The 17,936-nt window shown below is 41.2% G+C and overlaps 1 protein-coding gene across 6 annotated transcripts; it reads left to right on the top strand.

Moving 5' to 3' along the window:
* Positions 1-953: 953 nt before the first annotated feature.
* On the top strand, positions 954-17,321 carry IWS1 (interacts with SUPT6H, CTD assembly factor 1). Of its 6 annotated transcripts, none has more exons than XM_057426415.1 (15): positions 954-1,071; positions 1,671-1,786; positions 7,298-8,009; positions 8,634-8,829; positions 9,069-9,126; positions 9,438-9,538; positions 10,289-10,439; positions 11,124-11,206; positions 11,492-11,621; positions 12,802-12,919; positions 13,684-13,795; positions 13,992-14,048; positions 14,285-14,396; positions 14,979-15,139; positions 16,907-17,044. In XM_057426415.1, the coding sequence occupies exons 1-14, from the start codon at positions 1,038-1,040 to the stop codon at positions 15,105-15,107; spliced, it is 2,109 nt and encodes a 702-aa protein (XP_057282398.1). In that variant the 5' UTR covers positions 954-1,037; the 3' UTR covers positions 15,108-15,139; positions 16,907-17,044. The 6 variants fall into 6 exon arrangements, with proteins under 6 accessions (XP_057282398.1, XP_057282397.1, XP_057282399.1 ...); XM_057426414.1 differs by having other exon boundaries at positions 16,901-17,039; XM_057426417.1 differs by lacking the exons at positions 954-1,071; positions 14,979-15,139 and adding exons at positions 3,273-3,329; positions 3,418-3,472 and having other exon boundaries at positions 16,901-17,321.
* Positions 17,322-17,936: the final 615 nt, after the last annotated feature.

Genomic DNA, 17,936 nt, shown 5'->3' with positions numbered 1-17,936 from the left:
CAGCTGATTCTGAAGGTTAAATGTGGAGGAACCACCCACACATGAACTAGGTTGAACCACAGCTCCAGCTAGGGCAGTCTAAATGCGGTGAGACAACTAGCCCTCAGTTTCCATGGCTAGCCGTGAGTCCCCCCTTTGGCCAGTAGCGACATATATCTGTTGACCCCATTGCAGTGTCCAGAGCCCACGCGTGTAGCTGCGCCTAGACTCTGGTTTTTACCCTGCTGCCTTCTTGCAGAGACTCACATTAATTCTAACTTGATTTGCAGGGAGCAGAGAAAATCCCGTTACTTAAAGGGTAAAATCTTTCCTATCCATGTCAGGAGATGGAACTCTTGATCTCACATCCTTCATCAGCGTGGGAAGCATTGTGCTTCTTACTGGGCAAAGGGAGATGCAGGGTCTCTCTTGTGTGGTTCATGGGTGCGGGTTTAAGCAGTGATACAACATTTCCTGGGGTTTTAGTCTCTTGGAAGCTCCCACATGTCCCACACAGGGACACATCCTTATTAAAGTAACACCCGTTTTCACTCCTGTACAGCTGCTCATCTCCCATGTCGACACAGGGGCTTAAAGCAGCCTTTTCTTTTTGATCGAAGGCTCCTTCCATTCCCCCAGCACTTCAGTTACCAAGCTAAAACCAACCTGTTTCCTAGAAAACAATGCAAACACACGGTTAGGGGCCGGAAAAACCCCATCTTTCCTGTTTGCTTCCCGCAATCACACTCTACACCAAAGCAGGTAACACCGTGCGGCCCCGGCAGAGCCGTGCAGCGCTCCCTGGCGGCCCATCTTGGCTGAAGCCTCGCGAGATCCTCCCCCAGCCCCAGGGTCGCGCGGGGAAGGGGGAATGGCCGTTCCTCGCGCATGCGCAGTTTCCATTGCCGGCCGTTCGGCGGAGAGACGCCATCTTGGGCCTGTGGCTCGGAGGGCGGCGGAAGGCGGCGGCGGGCCCTAGTGGCGAGCGCTGCGCTGGGGGCTTTGCCCCGCCGCCAGCCCGCGGGGCCGAGGCGGGGAGGCTGGGCCGGCGGCTCGCCATGGAGAGCGAGTACTACGGCGGGGACCAGTCAGGTAGCGGTGCGGGAGCGTTCCCCGCGGGAGGGACGCCCGGGGCGCTGGGCGCTGGGCCCTGGAAGGGAGGTGCTGTGCACGGCGAGCACCGCGGGGATATCGGCCTGCCCCCTCTGCCTGGCGGCCGCTGCCGGCTCCAGCGGCCGTTTGCGCTCACCGTGGTGTGGCGCTAGAGGCGGCGGAGCCGTGCCCGGTACGCCGGCTCGGTGGCCGCCCCACGGAGGGTACGCCGGGCCGGGCCGCCTCCCCCCCGGCGGTAGTGTGCAGTCGGCTTTGGAAGGGTCGGGTGACATCGGGGGGCTGGCACGGCTGCTGTGATCTCAGCACAGCCTTGGTATTAGTTCAGTGTTTTGGTCAGTCGCTGCTGGCGTGCGTGTTCTGAGTAGTTTTGTGGTATTTTGGGGGGGGGGGGGGGGGGGGGGGGGTAGGTGTGTCTACCTTCCCAGTAGATAGCATTCGTTTCCCTGTATTACAGAGCGAGAGACTGTTAGAACGAGGGTCTGACTGTAGTGCTGTCTGTTCATCGTCACTGTGAGTGCTCTTTTAAACACTGGAAGATGTCACTGAGGTTTATTTTTCTTTTCTTAACTTTGGAGTAGATGATGGTGGAGCTACTCCAGTGCAAGACGAGCGAGATTCAGGATCTGATGTGGAAGAGGAAGCAAATGAGCAGCATTCTGGATCTGAGAATGGAAGTGTAGGGCACCATTCAGAGGTACTCCTGGAACTTTATCTAGATAAAGATTATTCTTTTATAAATAAATTTCTTGTTCTTGTTTAAAGAGGCGTTTTCTCCTAATTAAGACTTACGTATTTATTCAGTTGTTTTTAAGGGTCCTGTCTGGCAAAAGTTAACCTCCAGAAAGAAATGTGTCACATAGTCCCTTGGCCAATATGTAGAATAGGGTCTTTTTATTTTTCTTTTCAATTGCTGTAATAGCATTCACTGTTTTGTTTCATATTGTTATACTCGGTTGCAAGAAGATGAACTTTTGGGGTTTGAAATTCTAAGCAGTGGTTTATGAGCTGTGCAAAGTTACGTTCAGCCTGGAAAGGAGAAGGCTACATGGAGACCTCATAGCGGCTTTCCAGTATCTGAAGGGGGCCTGTAGGGATGCTAGGGAGGGACTCTTCATTAGGGACTGTAGTGACAAGACAAGGGGTAATGGGTTAAAACTTAAACAGGGGAAGTTTAGATTAGATATGAGGAAGAAGTTCTTTACAGTAAGGGTGGTGAGGCATTGGATTGGGTTGCCCAAGGAAGTTGTGAATGCTCCATCCCTGGCAGCGTTCAAGGCCAGGTTGAACAAAGCCGTGGGTGAGATGGTTTAGTGTGAGGTGTCCCTGCCCATGGCAGGGGGTTGGAGCTAGATGATCTTAAGGTCCTTTCCAACCCTAACTATTCTATGATTCGAGTGTAAAGCATGTTTGGAGGTACTTTTTCTTAAAGGTGGAAGAAATTGATTTGGTGTGAGGCAGCATTTCTTATTGTGACAATCAGGATTTCAGTGTGGGAGAAAATGTTTTTTCAGCATGGGAGGAACAACTGTCTTTCAAATGAATTTAGTAATTCTGTTTTAATGGAAAAAGGCGATGAGTGCATGGAGAGTTATGTTGCTGCTTCAGTAATATTAAGCTTTTTCTGCTGTGTATGAAAACTTGGTCATTGTTCTTTACTCCTTTGGGATTTTAATTTTACTTACCATGGCAGAGTAGCTGGAAATCTGATCTGAAGACCAGGGAGCTGGCTGGTACTTAAGTCTTCAGCATGTCTTTTTCAGATTTAAATAACCAGAAAGTACTGTCACCTGTTACCAGCTTTAAATGATCTTCTTCATGTGCCTGCATTATTTTAAAGGCTTCGTTCTATGACGGCTGTTGATTATCTCTATGGAGATAAAATACTCCAGAGATGCAATTAGAAAAATACATTTAATCAGAGTAAAACCCCAAACTAAAATACTTTTCTGTCCAATAGTAAATGTGAACCTTCAAACCTTAGTGCTTTATTTCATTCAGTTTAAATCATAAGCATTTGAGTATTTTGGTTTGTTATGAAGTCTTACATACTTAATTTTCCCTACATCAAATTCAAAATGCAGTAACGTGGAGCAGCTGTCACTGAAATGAGTAGCTTTCAGTGATTTATCATACTATTTACCCTAAATATTCTCTCATCCTCTTATTTCCTTCATCTTTAGGAATATGTGGGAGGAATGACACTCAAATGTAGTAAAACCTTTGAGACAGCCTAATCAGTTAAGTCTATTTAATTACTATTTCGTCTCTAATTTAGAACTTGGATGTGAAGAACTGAAGTTTTAAACTTTCAAACTTTTTTTTCAGGTTCTTAACTTTAAAGAAAAGGGGAATCCTGAGGAATTACTTATGTAGGTCTCAGGTATGTGGGTTTTTCTTTTCCACAATTCTTTTCTGGCTTTCCTTCCCCCAGTCCCACTTTATCTATAAATGTTTTTCTTGATGTCCTTACCAGTTCTGCTTTAGACAAATAGAATTAGATAACATGTAGGTTTAGTACAGTAATGAATATGAAATCATGTTTACAGTGTTTCTACAAGTCAGGCTCATATGGAAATCTTTAATGACTTAGATCCTTATGCTTTCACCAAGTCGTTGCTGTCTTCATGAATTAAGTTATGGTTCGACTGTGACTGTTAAGAAACCTACATTTATGAAAATAAGATAAACTCGCTGATCTGCCTGTGATGGTTATGTATGCCTTAGTTTAACTGTTATCATTCATGAGGTTGTAGTGGATGGGTCAATTTTGTTCAACTTCGTGAAGTGTCAGAGTAGTACCTCTTAAAAGTGGCTGCATGTTGATCATATAATCTACTTGCTAACTGAAATTTTTGTGTAGAAGAATAACACTGTAAATTTGATTTTTATGTTCTTGACTTTATACTGTACTAAAGCCTCATGTTATAGAATTCTTTCAGTTAAAAAAATAAAAGGACATCTCAAATTAAAATGTTTATAGATAAAGAGGAGGAAGAAAAGAAAGCAAAGGAATTAGAGAAAAATGCAGTAGCAATTACCTGAGACCTACTTATTTTTGGGGATGTCTGATCTTTTAATTAAGTATTTGGAAAACTAGAAAATTCCAAAATGACATCCTTGACTTCTTTGAGAGCATCTTTTTAGAGACGAACTAGTAAAAAAATAAGTGATGTGAGACTATCCTGCAGAATTTAAGTCCTCTTACTGTAATGTTGCATGTACTTTTTATATCAAGGAAATTCCAAAACATTCAGAGCTTCATTAATTGTATTCAGAAGACCTTTGCACTGATGGCTGTGGACAGGACCTGTCCTGTATAGGCTCTGAGCACGTCATCTCTGCTTCAGAAGGTGCTCAGTTATGTTAATGTGCTGAGTCTGAGGTAGAGTGTGTCACCTTTCTGCACTGTGCACTGACTTGACCAAGATAACTGTGCTTTTTGGGTTATCTCTGGCTGAGCTTTCCATACTCAGGACTAGAGTAAATGGTGCTGTCTGCCAAGTCTGTGTAGGGACACCTTTATCATCAGATTCTTCTGTAGGTGATTGTATCACAGGAGAGTTCAACTGCTGTAACCACTGGGATTCTGCAGTGCAGAGCCGTGTGTAATGGCAGTGTGAGCTATTAGGATGCATGTCTACTCTCTGTCCCCAAACATCTTCGTTCTCAGGAGTTTGTCAGTTTGCAGTAACAGATTAGAGATTCAGTGTATTGTAAAGTGCTTCAGTAATAATGTTGTATAATTGTAATGACTTCTTTATGAAGCACTTTGCATTGGAATTTCCTAATTTAGTAATACATTCTGCATAGGAGGACATATAACCTGCAGCCACACTTTTGACCTTAGAAGCATTTAAGAATCATTATGAGTTCCAGTTATTTTTTTAGTTTTGTTTACCTGTTTGTTGAAGACTTTCTGGACTGGCAATCTGGAAGGTGATGAGCCTTATAGTTTAAACAATAGGATTTGTATTGTTTTCCTTGGGTTTGTATAGTTAAATCCCTTAGTACTGGTAAAATAATTATCAGCATAGCCATCTGAAATCAAGACATGACAGACCAACCCACCAAAAATTATATGGTAGGAGAATAAGGATTAAAGAATTCATGTTATTAGAAATACAACTTCGGTGTAGACTTCTGCATTTAAGTACTTCTCAATAGCCTGACCTGTAAAACTGCTGTCAAATCTGTTTCCTGTTCTCTTTGCAACTGCAGTTTTCTTTAAATAATACAATCAGAGAAAATACACCACATACACACATTGTTAGTTTACATGAGAGGTACTTGGCAGCAGAGAGCCATTGAATTAATACTTTGGTGTGGAAAAAAAGTGTATCTCATAACAAGCTGAGAGCAGTTGAGTGTGTGTGTGGTCATCCTTAGTTCTGTAATTCCTTAGTCTTCAATTCTTTAAAATTTCACATTCAGGTTTTAATAGAACCATGTTTCCTTTCTGTAAGAAGAAATGAGAAATACTGAATAATAGCACCAGCATGATTTAAAATACTAGCATTGCTTTAGAGACGGGACAAGCAGTAGAGAGAACTTGCTCACATTGTCACAGCAGCTGTTGTGTAGCCAGCATTAAGTAACATGGAAATAGTGAAGTTGTATTTGAAGTGCATGTTTTCAAAATCTGTAGTCCGTATTTTTTTCCATTGTGCAATCACTTTCTGTTAGTGATTTTGCACTGATTTACAAGTTACTACTTTACTGAGTGCCAGCCAAGGGAATAAACGCCCAAGGTCCAAAATGTTAAAAAGCCGTGTTATTTAACACTTAATGTAATTCTGGAGGGAGTAGTTCCTAAAAGCAAATAGAAATTTATTTTGTTTAAAATCTCTTCTTAATCATACATTTTAAAGATCAATAGTATTGTTTGTTACAGGATAGATACACCTGCATTATTTTGTATGGCTCTAACAATAGAAAATATAGGTAGCCTGTCCATCTTTCCAAGGAAATTAAATTGCTGACAAAAAAGACTGAGAAGCTCCAGGACATGCGGGTCTTAAAGTAGCGCCTAGGACAATAAATATTCAGTTTGCAAATATGCTAGTGGAAGGAGTCTGTAGCTGAGACAAAATCACTCCTAAGGAAAGCCTGGTTGAAGAGTGGAGTTGAGCATGTAGAAAGGAAGTTTCTTTTACAGTATTGTTCTTTTCAGTTGCAAATGGGATTATTGTGACTGTGAGTGTGAGAAGTGTACTGAGTTAGTGACACTAGTGACACAAGTGTTCAAGAATCAAGTTCTGTTTTCTCAGGTAGATGCAATTGAGATCCGCGCCCCCCCCCCCCCCCCCCCCCCCCCCCCCGGAGTAGAAATTAGATGTTGGAGGAAAAATAAAACAAGACGTTTTCAGTAATGATATTGACAGATGGCTTGTGGAAGGTTTTTCCAGGAATGGAGCATTGGCTTAGTATTTTTTTGTGTAGAAAAAGACTGAAAGGATTGTGTTTAAATTCTGGAGTTTTAAGAAGACTGCTGTATTTGTGCATAGGTTATCTGGGGTGTCTGAACGGGCGCAGGAGCTATCAGCTTAATGGGAAGAAACATTGAATCTGTTCTTTCTTTCTTTGAAACAACATTGAAACACAAAACTAGTTAACAGTAATATCCTGGAAGGTCTGACTAAAACTATTCCTCTTTTTTTGGTAGGCTTTTGGTCTTGATATTTTCCTAAGTAGGTTTCCTTGGCAAAGAAGGAAAGGGTGCAAGCTCTTTTGAGCTTCACTTGTAAAGCAATACATGTGCAGTTTCAGTAAAATGTATTTTGTGCGAAAACCATCCGTTTTGAGATCTTAAAATGACAAGTGGGACATCCTATTTCTCGCTTATTACGGGGGATTTGGACTAAGCAACTTTGAAGGCCTGACTTTTTAAAATAAAAGCACTAGGCATTTACCCTCGAGGAACTGGATTCTTCTTAGACATGTTTGCTTGAGTGTTCTTTAAATTCTGTCAACCATTCTCAACATATGCTTGAGCTGCAGGGTGGACAGCCTAACATTTTTCTTGATCTGAAGTATTTGACAATGCTTTGATGCAAATTGTCTCATGATTATTTCTGTGTAGAAAATATTTTACTTTACAGTACCTTGGGTAATGAAATTAGAGGAAGGATAAGCAAAAATTCAGAAGGTTTTTTGTATACTTAAGGGTTTTTTTGCTTAGTTGCCTGAGATTATTTTTCTCTTTCAGAATGAGCACAGTGATGGAGAAGATGATGGGCGAATGGGAGAGCCCCACATGACAGACTCTGAAAATGAAGATATCCCAAGGCAAAAAGACAGTGACTCAGATAACGAAGAGCCTCCAAATCACAATGTAAGTGATTCAGACAATGAAGCAGCTCATGGAGGGAAAGACAGTGATTCAGACACTGAGGACTGTCCAAATCGGCATATAAGTGACTCTGAAAATGAAGATGCCTTAAATCATCGAGCAAGTGACTCTGAAAATGGGGAGCCTCACAGGGATCACAGTAGTGACTTTGAAAATGAGGAATCACACAAGCAGCCGGCCAGCGACTCAGACAGCGAGGAGCTGCACAAGCAGCCGGCCAGTGACTCAGAGAGTGAGGAGCTCCGCAAGCAGCCAGCCAGTGATTCGGAGAGTGAGGAGCTGCGCAAACAGCCGGCTAGCGACTCGGAGAGCGAGGATGTTTCCAGACACAAACAAGAAATAGAGTCTGAGGATAGTGATGCAGAGGACAGGAAGGAGGAGGTGCAGAATGATTCTCATCATTCAGATAACGAACACATAAGGGAAGGATTTCAGGCCTCTGACAGTGAAGAGGAAGCTCCTAAGAGACGAAAAATATCTGACAGTGATGAGGAAGAGAAAGAGGAGGAGAAGACGGTGAAGAGGAAAACCGCTATCCTTTCTGACAGTGAGGATGACGAGAAAACACGTAAGGAACTATAGTGTGAAAATAGACATGTGATGTGACAAGTAGCATGTTAGAGGTAAATCACTGGTTTTATGTGAAAAAAGCATTTAAGATTAATATAAATTTATAAAAATTTATAAAGGAAACTTGGGGTTAGAGCAGAACTTCATTTGTAGAGGCTGTTGTTCTAACTGCATTTCTGTGTGAATGTGTATCTAATGCTTTTGATTAGTAAGTAGGTCTAATAGAAGTAAAGCTGCAGTGATCTTGCTTTGTACTGGCATCTGTTGATCATTTCTGTTGTTTCTGTACTTTGTTAGAGACTCTGCTCTTTCTCTAGTGATTTTTTCCTGTGTTTTTTGGGGTACGTTTGTTTTGGGTTTATTTTCCATTCATATATTGGGGATGAGAGACAGTTTTGAAATGACAAGTTCTTGTGGATAGGTGTGGTATATGGAAACTGCAATTACTGATGAAATGAAACATTTTAGAGTGTGTATGTTTGTTAAGAGGTGGCAATGCTTTTGTGTTGGAATGCTGATCAGCTTCCTTCTTGTCCAAATCAAATTTGCGAGAATAGTTTTTGGAGAGTACCAGTTGTCACCTGTTACTAGGACATGTAGTAATGACCCTTTCTGTTGGCAGCTGCTAAAAAAGTACGAATCCTTTCTGATGTTGAAGAATCAGATAGCGATGCTGCTTCAGAGAAATCTGACAAAAGGAAGAAAAATGTTGTATCAGATAGTGAGGAAGAAGAAGAAGAAAGAAAAGAAAATGCTGGGAAGAAAAAAGAGGAGAAAGATCTATTTGGCAGTGAAAGTGAATCTGGAAATGAACAAGAGTAAGTGCTTCTGGGGTATGAATTCCTTCAGGGTTGGAGATAGTAAGACTCATCATGAATGGAGAATGGATGAATCCCACCCTGGGAATGATTGTCCACCTTCATTGGTGGTGTCAAGAGGAATGTCAGTAGTAGGTGGTAGAATGAAAGGTGGATCTCCAGAGTCATTGGAAATGTTGCAGAAAATGCACATCTAATGTTGCAGTCTAAATAGATAAATGTTGCTGTTACCTTTGCAGGAACTTGATTGCAGATATTTTTGGAGAATCTGGTGATGAGGAAGAAGAGGAATTCACAGTAAGTGTTACTGTAGATGTCTTTTGTTCACTTGCTAGATCTTATCTTCATGGGAATGTGTATGCTGTATCGCAGGGGAAGCTTTGTACCTGCTGGACTCAATGAGGTAGTGTTTGGATTAAATGACATTTACAAATGTTATGTTTGGAGAGTTATTGTTGTGAAAGTCACAGGTGGAATTATGAAGCCTGTGTTCCTCTTCTAGATCTTGTGCATGCCTGTCTGAAGCTTTTTGAGTGTTGGTGTCAGGATGCCTGAGTAGATGCTCGGTCTTAATCCATACGCTGATTTTCACTGTCTTTACCCATCAGGGTTTTAACCAGGAAGATTTGGAGGAAGAGAAGGGTGATGCAGACATGAAGGAAACAGCCGATGAATCAGACTCTGATGATAACATCAAAAGAGGGAAGCAGTGAGTCAATATGTTACGTGCTCCTTTGCTAATAACAAATGCAAGATTTTAGTGAAGGGTTTCTTTCAAAGGCTGGCTAGACTTCATAGTTTAGAAAGGCATGGGTCTATGTTTCTACATAACGTGTCTTCTCAGAAATTATGTTAGAAGGTTCTCTCTCAACTAGTGGTTTGGTCACTTGACAGTCCAAAGCAGATTACCTGTGCTGCTGCTTCAGAGAACAGTATTTGATGTTTCACATCAAAACCTGAGTGAAATTAATGTTTAATCAAACAAGCATCTAATTCTACTTCTGACAGTACAGTATTGGAATCAAATGTGTTTCTCTGCTGGTGTAAGGGATAAGGTATGGCAAGACTTGCAATCAGCATGTGTCCTGTTTTCCTTTCCGTCTGTTTCAATAGCATCAGAACAGTGTATTGCAGGTGTAGGAAAGCTAAATCCTTGTCAGCTTCAGTGATATCTTTGGCACATTTTGAACCTTGGATATTATATGTGTGTATGTCGTTAGCTATTTCATCCAGGTCTTGCAGACTTCTGAGGGCATCTTGGAGCCACTGAAGCCCTTTGCTAGTTTCCCAGTTTGTATACTGAGGATAACTAATTATCTTTCAGGGACATTGAGACAATGCTTTCAGATTTATTGGAGAAATTTTGAAAAATTGGCTACAGAAATACAATGTTATTTCTTACAAAGACAGAAAGATCAACCCTTTCTGACCATCAGCAAACTCTCTTCTTGCATTTCAGTATGGACTTCATGTCAGATTTTGACATGATGCTGCAGCGAAAGAAGAGTATGAGTGGGAAGCGTAGACGAAACCGTGATGGTGGAACTTTCATTAGCGATGCGGATGATGTAGTCAGTGCTATGATTGTGAAGATGAATGAAGCTGCTGAGGTGAGTTATCTAGGCTCCAAAGACACCGTAAAATCCAGTTCCATTCTACAGGAAATCTCTTGATTGTAATGGGTCTCTGATAGGGGAGCCCAAGTACTGAACAGATAGTGACATTATGTCCTTGGATGATAGTCACTTTGAAACCCAGACTTTGTTTTAGCACATGATGCACACTTATGTGCTTTCATGTTACGTGCACCATGCTTCATGGTAAACCTCTAGGTTATCCAATTACATTCTTAGCTGAAGTGAACAGCTGTTTTCTTGCATCCCAGTGTTTTGGTTAGCTGTTTTTCTGTTGTTCAGGTTAGATTTTACTAACGAAGTTTCTACGTTATTTGTGCATAGCTAGTGTGGAGGACTAGTCCAGTTTACTGCAATCAGCCTAAATCATGAACTAAGGGAAAAAAGAGAAATAATTAATTTTAGGGGGAATCTCCAAATATGATTTTTAAGGAGAATGTTGACTAAGGTGGGGACCCTTTTTTAAGAGGAGTCATAAATGTGTTTTGGGAGATCGTAAATGTGTTGTAGAAAGTTGGAGCAGAGCACAAAGTTAGTGCGATCCTGCCAAAGTTGCACTTCTCATTTAATGGGCTGATCTCTTTCCTGTAAATAATTAACTGTGAGAGTTGCTGATTTCCTCTTTCGATTAACTTGTGCTGATTCTCTAACTCCCCACAGGAGGATCGACAGCTGAATACACAAAAGAAACCAGCACTAAAGAAATTAACTTTGCTACCAACTGTAGTTATGCATCTTAAAAAGTGAGTTGTCATTCTCCCAGTTAATTATCGTCTTCGGGAATATTGGGAATTTGGTAGAATTCAGGGAGTGACACTGCCATTGTACTAAGCATGCAGTGAAACATTTCTTTTTCCCAGTAAATGCTGGAGTGAGGTGGCCTCAAAACCCTAAAATTCTGTGTAGTTTTACCTGTTAATTTAACACGAAACAAACTCAAGTGCACAGTCGTGCTGAAGAAACATCACATCTTAAGAGTTTGATGTGTTACGTGACTTTCTGGCTTCTCTTTATTTGAAATTTCCTAGGCAGGACCTCAAAGAGACTTTCATCGATAGTGGTGTTATGTCTGCCATCAAAGAGTGGCTTTCTCCCCTTCCAGACCGAAGTCTGCCAGCATTAAAGATACGAGAGGAGCTTCTGAAGATCCTGCAAGAGGTTTGAAACTGACTTTTAACCATACTTCATTTGTGGCTTCTCTATGGTGTTACAGTTGTGTGCTTTAGGAAAATACTTGCTGATCTTAAAGGTCTTTTCCAACCTAGCTGTTTCTGTGATGCTATGATAAACGTACTGTAGCTGCTGCCAGTGTGCAGGGAAATACACACGGAAGCAAACTGCAAAATAGATGTGTTTCTTTAAAAGTTGCATCATTTTAATGGGTGTTAGATTGTAGACATGCTGTCTAGCACAAAGCAAGATTTGACTAGGCCCAATAAAAATTTGACTAGGCAACTTCAGGTACCTAGTGGTTCTTACGAAAATATTACCCATTGTTCACCACAATGCAAATGGCTCTGCTACCAGCAGGCCAGAAGACATTCCTGAGAGTCTCAGGTGAACTTCACACATTAAGTTCTCTGCCCTCTCTTGGGGAGTAATGTGCTATGGCATTTCTAGTTTCTTGGTATGTTCTCGGTGCTCATTCGTTGTGGTTGGTCATTTGAATTTGTCTTTTCTGTGTTCATAAAATAAGCGTGGCATAGTCTTAATAGTGAAGTAGAAACAAAATGTTCCTTGCAGCACTGCTAGCTGGCTTTATGTGACTGATGCTCTAGAAATACATTTCTCCTTGCTAGGAATTTGCAGGAGTTCTGCCTGAGTTTAAATTATTTGGCCCTACCTGTTTCAGATTTATTGTGTAAAGTTCAGTGAACAATCATTTGCTGTCCCTGGGTTTTATTCTGTTGTGGTCAGTTCTCTTCTCTGGCTTCTTAAAGTGTGCAGTGCACTAGAAAGCCCATCATACTCAGTGTAGACTTTTAGCCTTTGTAGCTAAGCTGATTGCTTGAATGCTTTTTCCATATAAGTTTTTATAAAATGCTTTATAAAAGTGCTTTGAAGGCCATAACTGAATTTTTGTGCAATATAAGCAAAAAAGCATTTGGAGCAAATAGTTCTGGAAACCTACTTGATTTTACATGTAAAGCCCAGTAACGTTATGGAAAATTTCTTGGATTTTGTGTTTGGTTCTTTAACCCATTCCTAGTGAAAAATGCTATTTTTTTTCAAGCTTATTGTGAAAGTAAATTTTGGTCTGTGTTTGCGAAGTTCAGTGACACCATTAATGTTCAGACATAATTTCTCGATGTTTTCTGACTTTTCTTTCATCTTGCAGCTGCCCAGTGTGAGCCAAGAGACGCTGAAGCACAGTGGCATTGGACGAGCTGTGATGTACCTCTACAAACACCCCAAAGAGTCGAGACCTAACAAGGATATGGCAGGGAAGCTAATCAGTATGTAAACCTCCCTTTGCCTTGTGTCAGTATATTTCACTCATGATTTTATTTCTGCATCAGTCTTTCTGTTGCATGGGTTTTGTTACCATCTGTAGTAAAACTAATTCTGCAATACAGGAATCTCACTAATCTGTTTCATTGCTTTGTTTGTAGGGCTCTTAACGAATGCTGTTACATTAACTTCTGCACACACTTTTTTCCTGTTTGTTTCATTCTTGTTTTGAACCAGAGGATGGCATTTATTTTGTCCAGGCTCTCTCTTGGCTAATTGTCCAAACGTCATGTAGACGCTAGAAAAATAGGAAGGTCCTGCCAGGAGACTTTTTGTTCTGTAGACTTCAGAGAGGTCTTGGGTGACAGAAAGTTTACTTCTTGAACAGCTGTAGTGCATGTGTAGTGCATCCCATCCTGAAGGACTGAAAACTGATTATAAACTTGTTATGTTTTTCAGGAACTATTTTGCATATTTCTAAAACAGCATTTGCTGTGGCATGCAGGGGTTCCTGACACTTCAGGATCCTAAGTGCTCAGATAGGTTCTAAAAGAGCAGGCAACAGCAGGAGAATTTATGGATGAAGGCTCTTTCTTACTGTCCACATGGCTGGATTGCATTAAAATATTAAGGGCTCAGCAATCAGTGTTTGTTTGAAAGGAAGCATAAATATTTGCCATAAACCTTGAAAGCTGTATTTGGGCACCCGAGTGGTTTGGAGGTAAACTTTCGTGGCCTAGTGTTTAACAAGTTTTATTCTTTTTAATAGATGAATGGTCTCGACCCATCTTTGGCCTTACCTCAAACTACAAAGGCATGACAAGAGAAGAGAGGGAACAGAGAGATTTGGAGCAGATGCCGCAGCGAAGGAGGTTGAGCAGGTAGGAGCAAGCAGGCAGAAACATGAAATCCTTTCTGCCTAAGACGCTATAAGAAAATGAAAGCGGTGTGTAAATACTGGGGAAATAAAACGATAACAAGTTACGGCCCCTGTCTTTTCTTCTACTGCACGTAACTGTCTTTTAAAATCACTGTTTTTCTGTATGTGTAAGTGCCTATAAAATGCTTTTCTTACAGCTCTGGTGGTCAGACTCCCCGCAGGGACCTGGAGAAAGTGCTCACTGGAGAGGAAAAGTAGGTTATTTTTTTTGTTGTTGTTGTTTTATTATTTATTTATTTTCTTATTTTATTTATTTATGTAATTAATAGATTTTTGTTAGAAGTATTTTGGTGGTACTTACCCACAATTTGTTTTGAGGCTTTAGAGGCACTAATTATGTGCTGTGTTTCAGAGGTAGAACATGCTGAATCACTTGTAATTCTGTCTGTGTAAGATTTGTTTCTTTAGCACTCACATCTTTTTTCCGCAGGGCTCTTAGACCCGGTGATCCTGGGTTCTGTGCCCGTGCAAGGGTGCCAATGCCCTCCAACAAGGACTATGTGGTCAGGCCAAAGTGGAATGTGGAGATGGAGTCCTCCAGGGTAAGCATCGGCACTCTCCTTGTCACTCTGTGCCAAAGTTGTCTCTGACTAAGCCTGGGAATCTGCCACTTTACTGCCATGGTTACTGTACAGTTCAGCAGTTGGTTTAAGTGCCTTTTCTAATCTGGATAGACAGTAAGTCCTGCTATCAAGTGGGCTGTTTTCAGCTCACCAGGTACTTTCACGTGGGTATCTTTGATTTTTCTAACCAAAAAGAGATTTTCATGTTAACACTTCCAGAGTTTCTCTCTAGCGTGAGTATCTGATTACAGGCCTCTGGTTTTAGAGCATTTTGAACTAAAGCTTCAGTTTTGTGTCGCTGATATTTTGATACCTCTCCTGGATTTTGTATCATATTCTTCTGGTGATATTCCTGTTTGGGAAAGCTTTGAGGTTTCAGTAAATATTAACAGCTTCAGTAGAGGCCTTTGCTTTGCCTTATTTGGTTCATCCGTCTACCTTGTACAGTTTAATTTCAAAGGGGAGTACATGGTAGAACACACATAAATGGAAGAAGTAATAATTACTGTACTTTCTGCTGTTCTCTCTCCTTTTGTGCATTAATTGAGATATTGTTTCTAGCCCGGGACTATTAAGAGAGGTATTAGTCGCTTGGAAAAACACAAGAGACGGTTTGCTGAACAGAAACGACTCAGCAAAGTGCATCGGGCCATCAAGTTCAGCATTGAAGGCAACAGGATGCCCCTGTAGCCATGACACACTGCCTTCCCCAAGTTTGAGAGGTATCCCTCAAGGGAGGTGTGAATAGTGCATGTGCTTCAGCTGTTGGCAGTTTGCACATATAGGAAAGGAGTGTGTGCACCCTAGCTCATTGAACTTGGAAACTCTCCATGTATTTTCTTACGTCTGTACTGTGACCTAAAAGGTAACCTGTACAGGAAAAAATAGGCTGCAGCACATAACATCTGCCGTGATGCCTGCCTCGACAGCTTCAGGGTCCCCAAATGACAGGTGATTAGTGAAAATACCTGTACTCCAAAGTAGCTTTGCACCATGTGTGGTTTTGAGTGCTGTTGTGACGTAATTAGGTTCTCCAGGTTCACCTGAACTGACACACAGGAATTTTGGCCTTTAGCATAGCACCTCACGTCACTGCATACCGATATCTGTGGCTAACGTTTGTGGGCACAAAGTAAGGTATTTTTCGCATCTGCTCTTTGAAGGAAGTTGAATGATGTGGGGTTTTAGAAGAGTTTGGCAGGAGGCAGAGTGTGACACCTCTGCAGACCAGGGGAATAACAATCCCTGCTATGAATGCAGCGTAGAGGGAGACTGATCAATGATGTGCATCAATGCAGGAATTATTTTGACAGTTTCTGGTCTGCATTTCAGTTCTGTGAGCAGCACTGCCACAACTGATAGTGACAGGAAGAGGTTAGCACAAAGTTGAATTTAACCTTCATACTTGTTTAAAAAAAATAATTTCTTTAAAATCATTGTGACATTCCAGGTATAATTTCAATGAATAGTGAGCAGTTTTAGGAATACAGTTTATTTAAAACCAGTATGTCAGGAGCACACCTTCCTCAGTGACGGAGCAAGAGTTTCAGTTTCTAATAGATGGGTTTTGTCCAGTATTAGATAGCATGTTCTGGATATCTCTGTTTCTCACAAACTTAAAAGGTGTGTGATGTTTTCATCATTTATTGTTTCTGTTGTCTAGGTAGGGGAAATTGCTTTCTAGAAAGTAATGGCTGTGGTTTGGAAAGTCCTTTGCTATTTGTCTTCCATGGCATTTCTTTATAGAATCACTGTATTTAATCTGTGAAAAATAACTGCTTTGTCATCTCAGTTTCTCATTTGCAGTTAAAGTAGAGGGATAAAATGCAATAACTCTTCTAATAGCTTGTGTGGTCAGCTTAGGCATTTCTTTTGCTTCCCTCAAACCCCATTTTTCCCAAGAATCTCTTGCTTTATAAGTACTAATAAGCAACCTTTAAAATCAGTTGTAGTTTGGAATCAATAGGTCAAATCAGTCTGCTTTAATTAAAGTGCATTCACGCCTAAAAGTCTCCCTCCCACCCCCAGAAGCCTGTATGTGAGATACTGTGGTGCAGCCTGTTTCTGACACTGAGCTCCAGCTGACAGAGATACAAAACTACTCCAAACTATATTCACCTGGCATGTGAACAACTAACAAACAAACATGGTTATTAATCCCTGTAATGTATGTGAAAGTTTTCCTGTGTAATGTTTTTGTGGCAGGGGCTTGGAGTGAGATGGTCTTTAAGGTCCCTTCCAAACCAAACCGGTCTGGGATTCTATGATAAGTGCAGCATATAAACTGGGGGAACGTGTTCTCCACTTTGTGGGGAGGAGATGTGTGCACGCACACACAACCGTTTGGAACCAGTGGCTTCACCCGCTCCGTCCTGCAGGTTTACCCTCGCATGCATCACTTCACTTCTCTTGAACCTCTGGGATGTCTGCTTTCTTTCAGTGGTAATTATTAGTTTTTATTATTTAATGATATATTTTTTAAGTTCCAGGGGACCTCTAAGAAAGGGGTGAGTCGACTGGACAAACAGATGCGGAAATTCACAGATATCAGGAAAAAAAGCAGATCGGCCCATGCAGTGAAAATCAGCATTGAGGGCAATAAGATGCCATTGTGACCCTTCACAGAATACCTTATGATCTCTGCTGTAAGACAGTACACCCACAGACTCTTTGGAGACCTTTAAATTTTTTAACAGCTTGTTTGGGCTTTTTTTTTTTTTTTTCTTTTTCTTTTTTTTTTTTTTAGTGAATCTTTAAATTGGTTCAGGTTCTGGTATAAGATGATGTCCAAGGACTGTGAATATGGGGACTTCTTTCTCCTGACTGTATTTAAACTTGCTGTATTGTGTCCTTTGTACAGATCCTGTATTTGTTGTATTGCAACACTTGAGACAATAAAACATCTTTTTTTCTGGGGGGGGGGGCCTCTCGATTGATTGCTCAAGGGACTGTATTTGCAGACCACCTGGTGTGTGGAAAAGCTGGTAATTGTTAATTTTCTGTTTACCACTGTCTGTGTCCTCTTTATTCAGAGCTTTATTAATCAGTTGGTCTGACCCTATGTCTTATTTTTGATAAGCTGTACTGACTATCTTCTATTCAGTGGCTTTCATTGTTCATGAAAGCATAATGGAAGGCTCAAGAGAAGATGAGCAGAGGTGGAAGACAACTGCACCTGCTCTTTCCAGGTATGCTTATGATACAGGAACTGATCTCAAGTGTGTGGTTTTACGATGCTAAGAATTTCAAGGGTTTGAGTTTGGTGTCGGTTTGCTGCACACTCCCCCCAGACTTTATTTTTGGTAGTTCTGGTGCTGTGGGCTACTCTTAAATCCAAAGAGGTGTTTCCTTGACGTACTGGCCCTGGTGGTCATATGAGGGCTTTAATTACAGTTTCTTGCCATCAGAATTAATAGCCTGGCATCACCTGTTCTCTGGAGGTAAACAAAAAACACCATAAACCCTAAACTGTGTCACTAAGGGCCACATCTGCATGGTTTTTAAGCACTTCCATGGACA

The sequence above is a fragment of the Pezoporus wallicus genome, unplaced genomic scaffold, assembly GCF_028554395.1.
Source record: "Pezoporus wallicus isolate ANWC-B61680 ecotype Strahan unplaced genomic scaffold, APGP_CSIRO_Pwel_v1 contig_8872, whole genome shotgun sequence".
NCBI classification, from domain to species: Eukaryota; Metazoa; Chordata; class Aves; order Psittaciformes; family Psittacidae; genus Pezoporus; species Pezoporus wallicus.
Note: the sequence above shows the minus strand (reverse complement) of the source record. Positions and strands in the feature narration are given on the sequence as shown.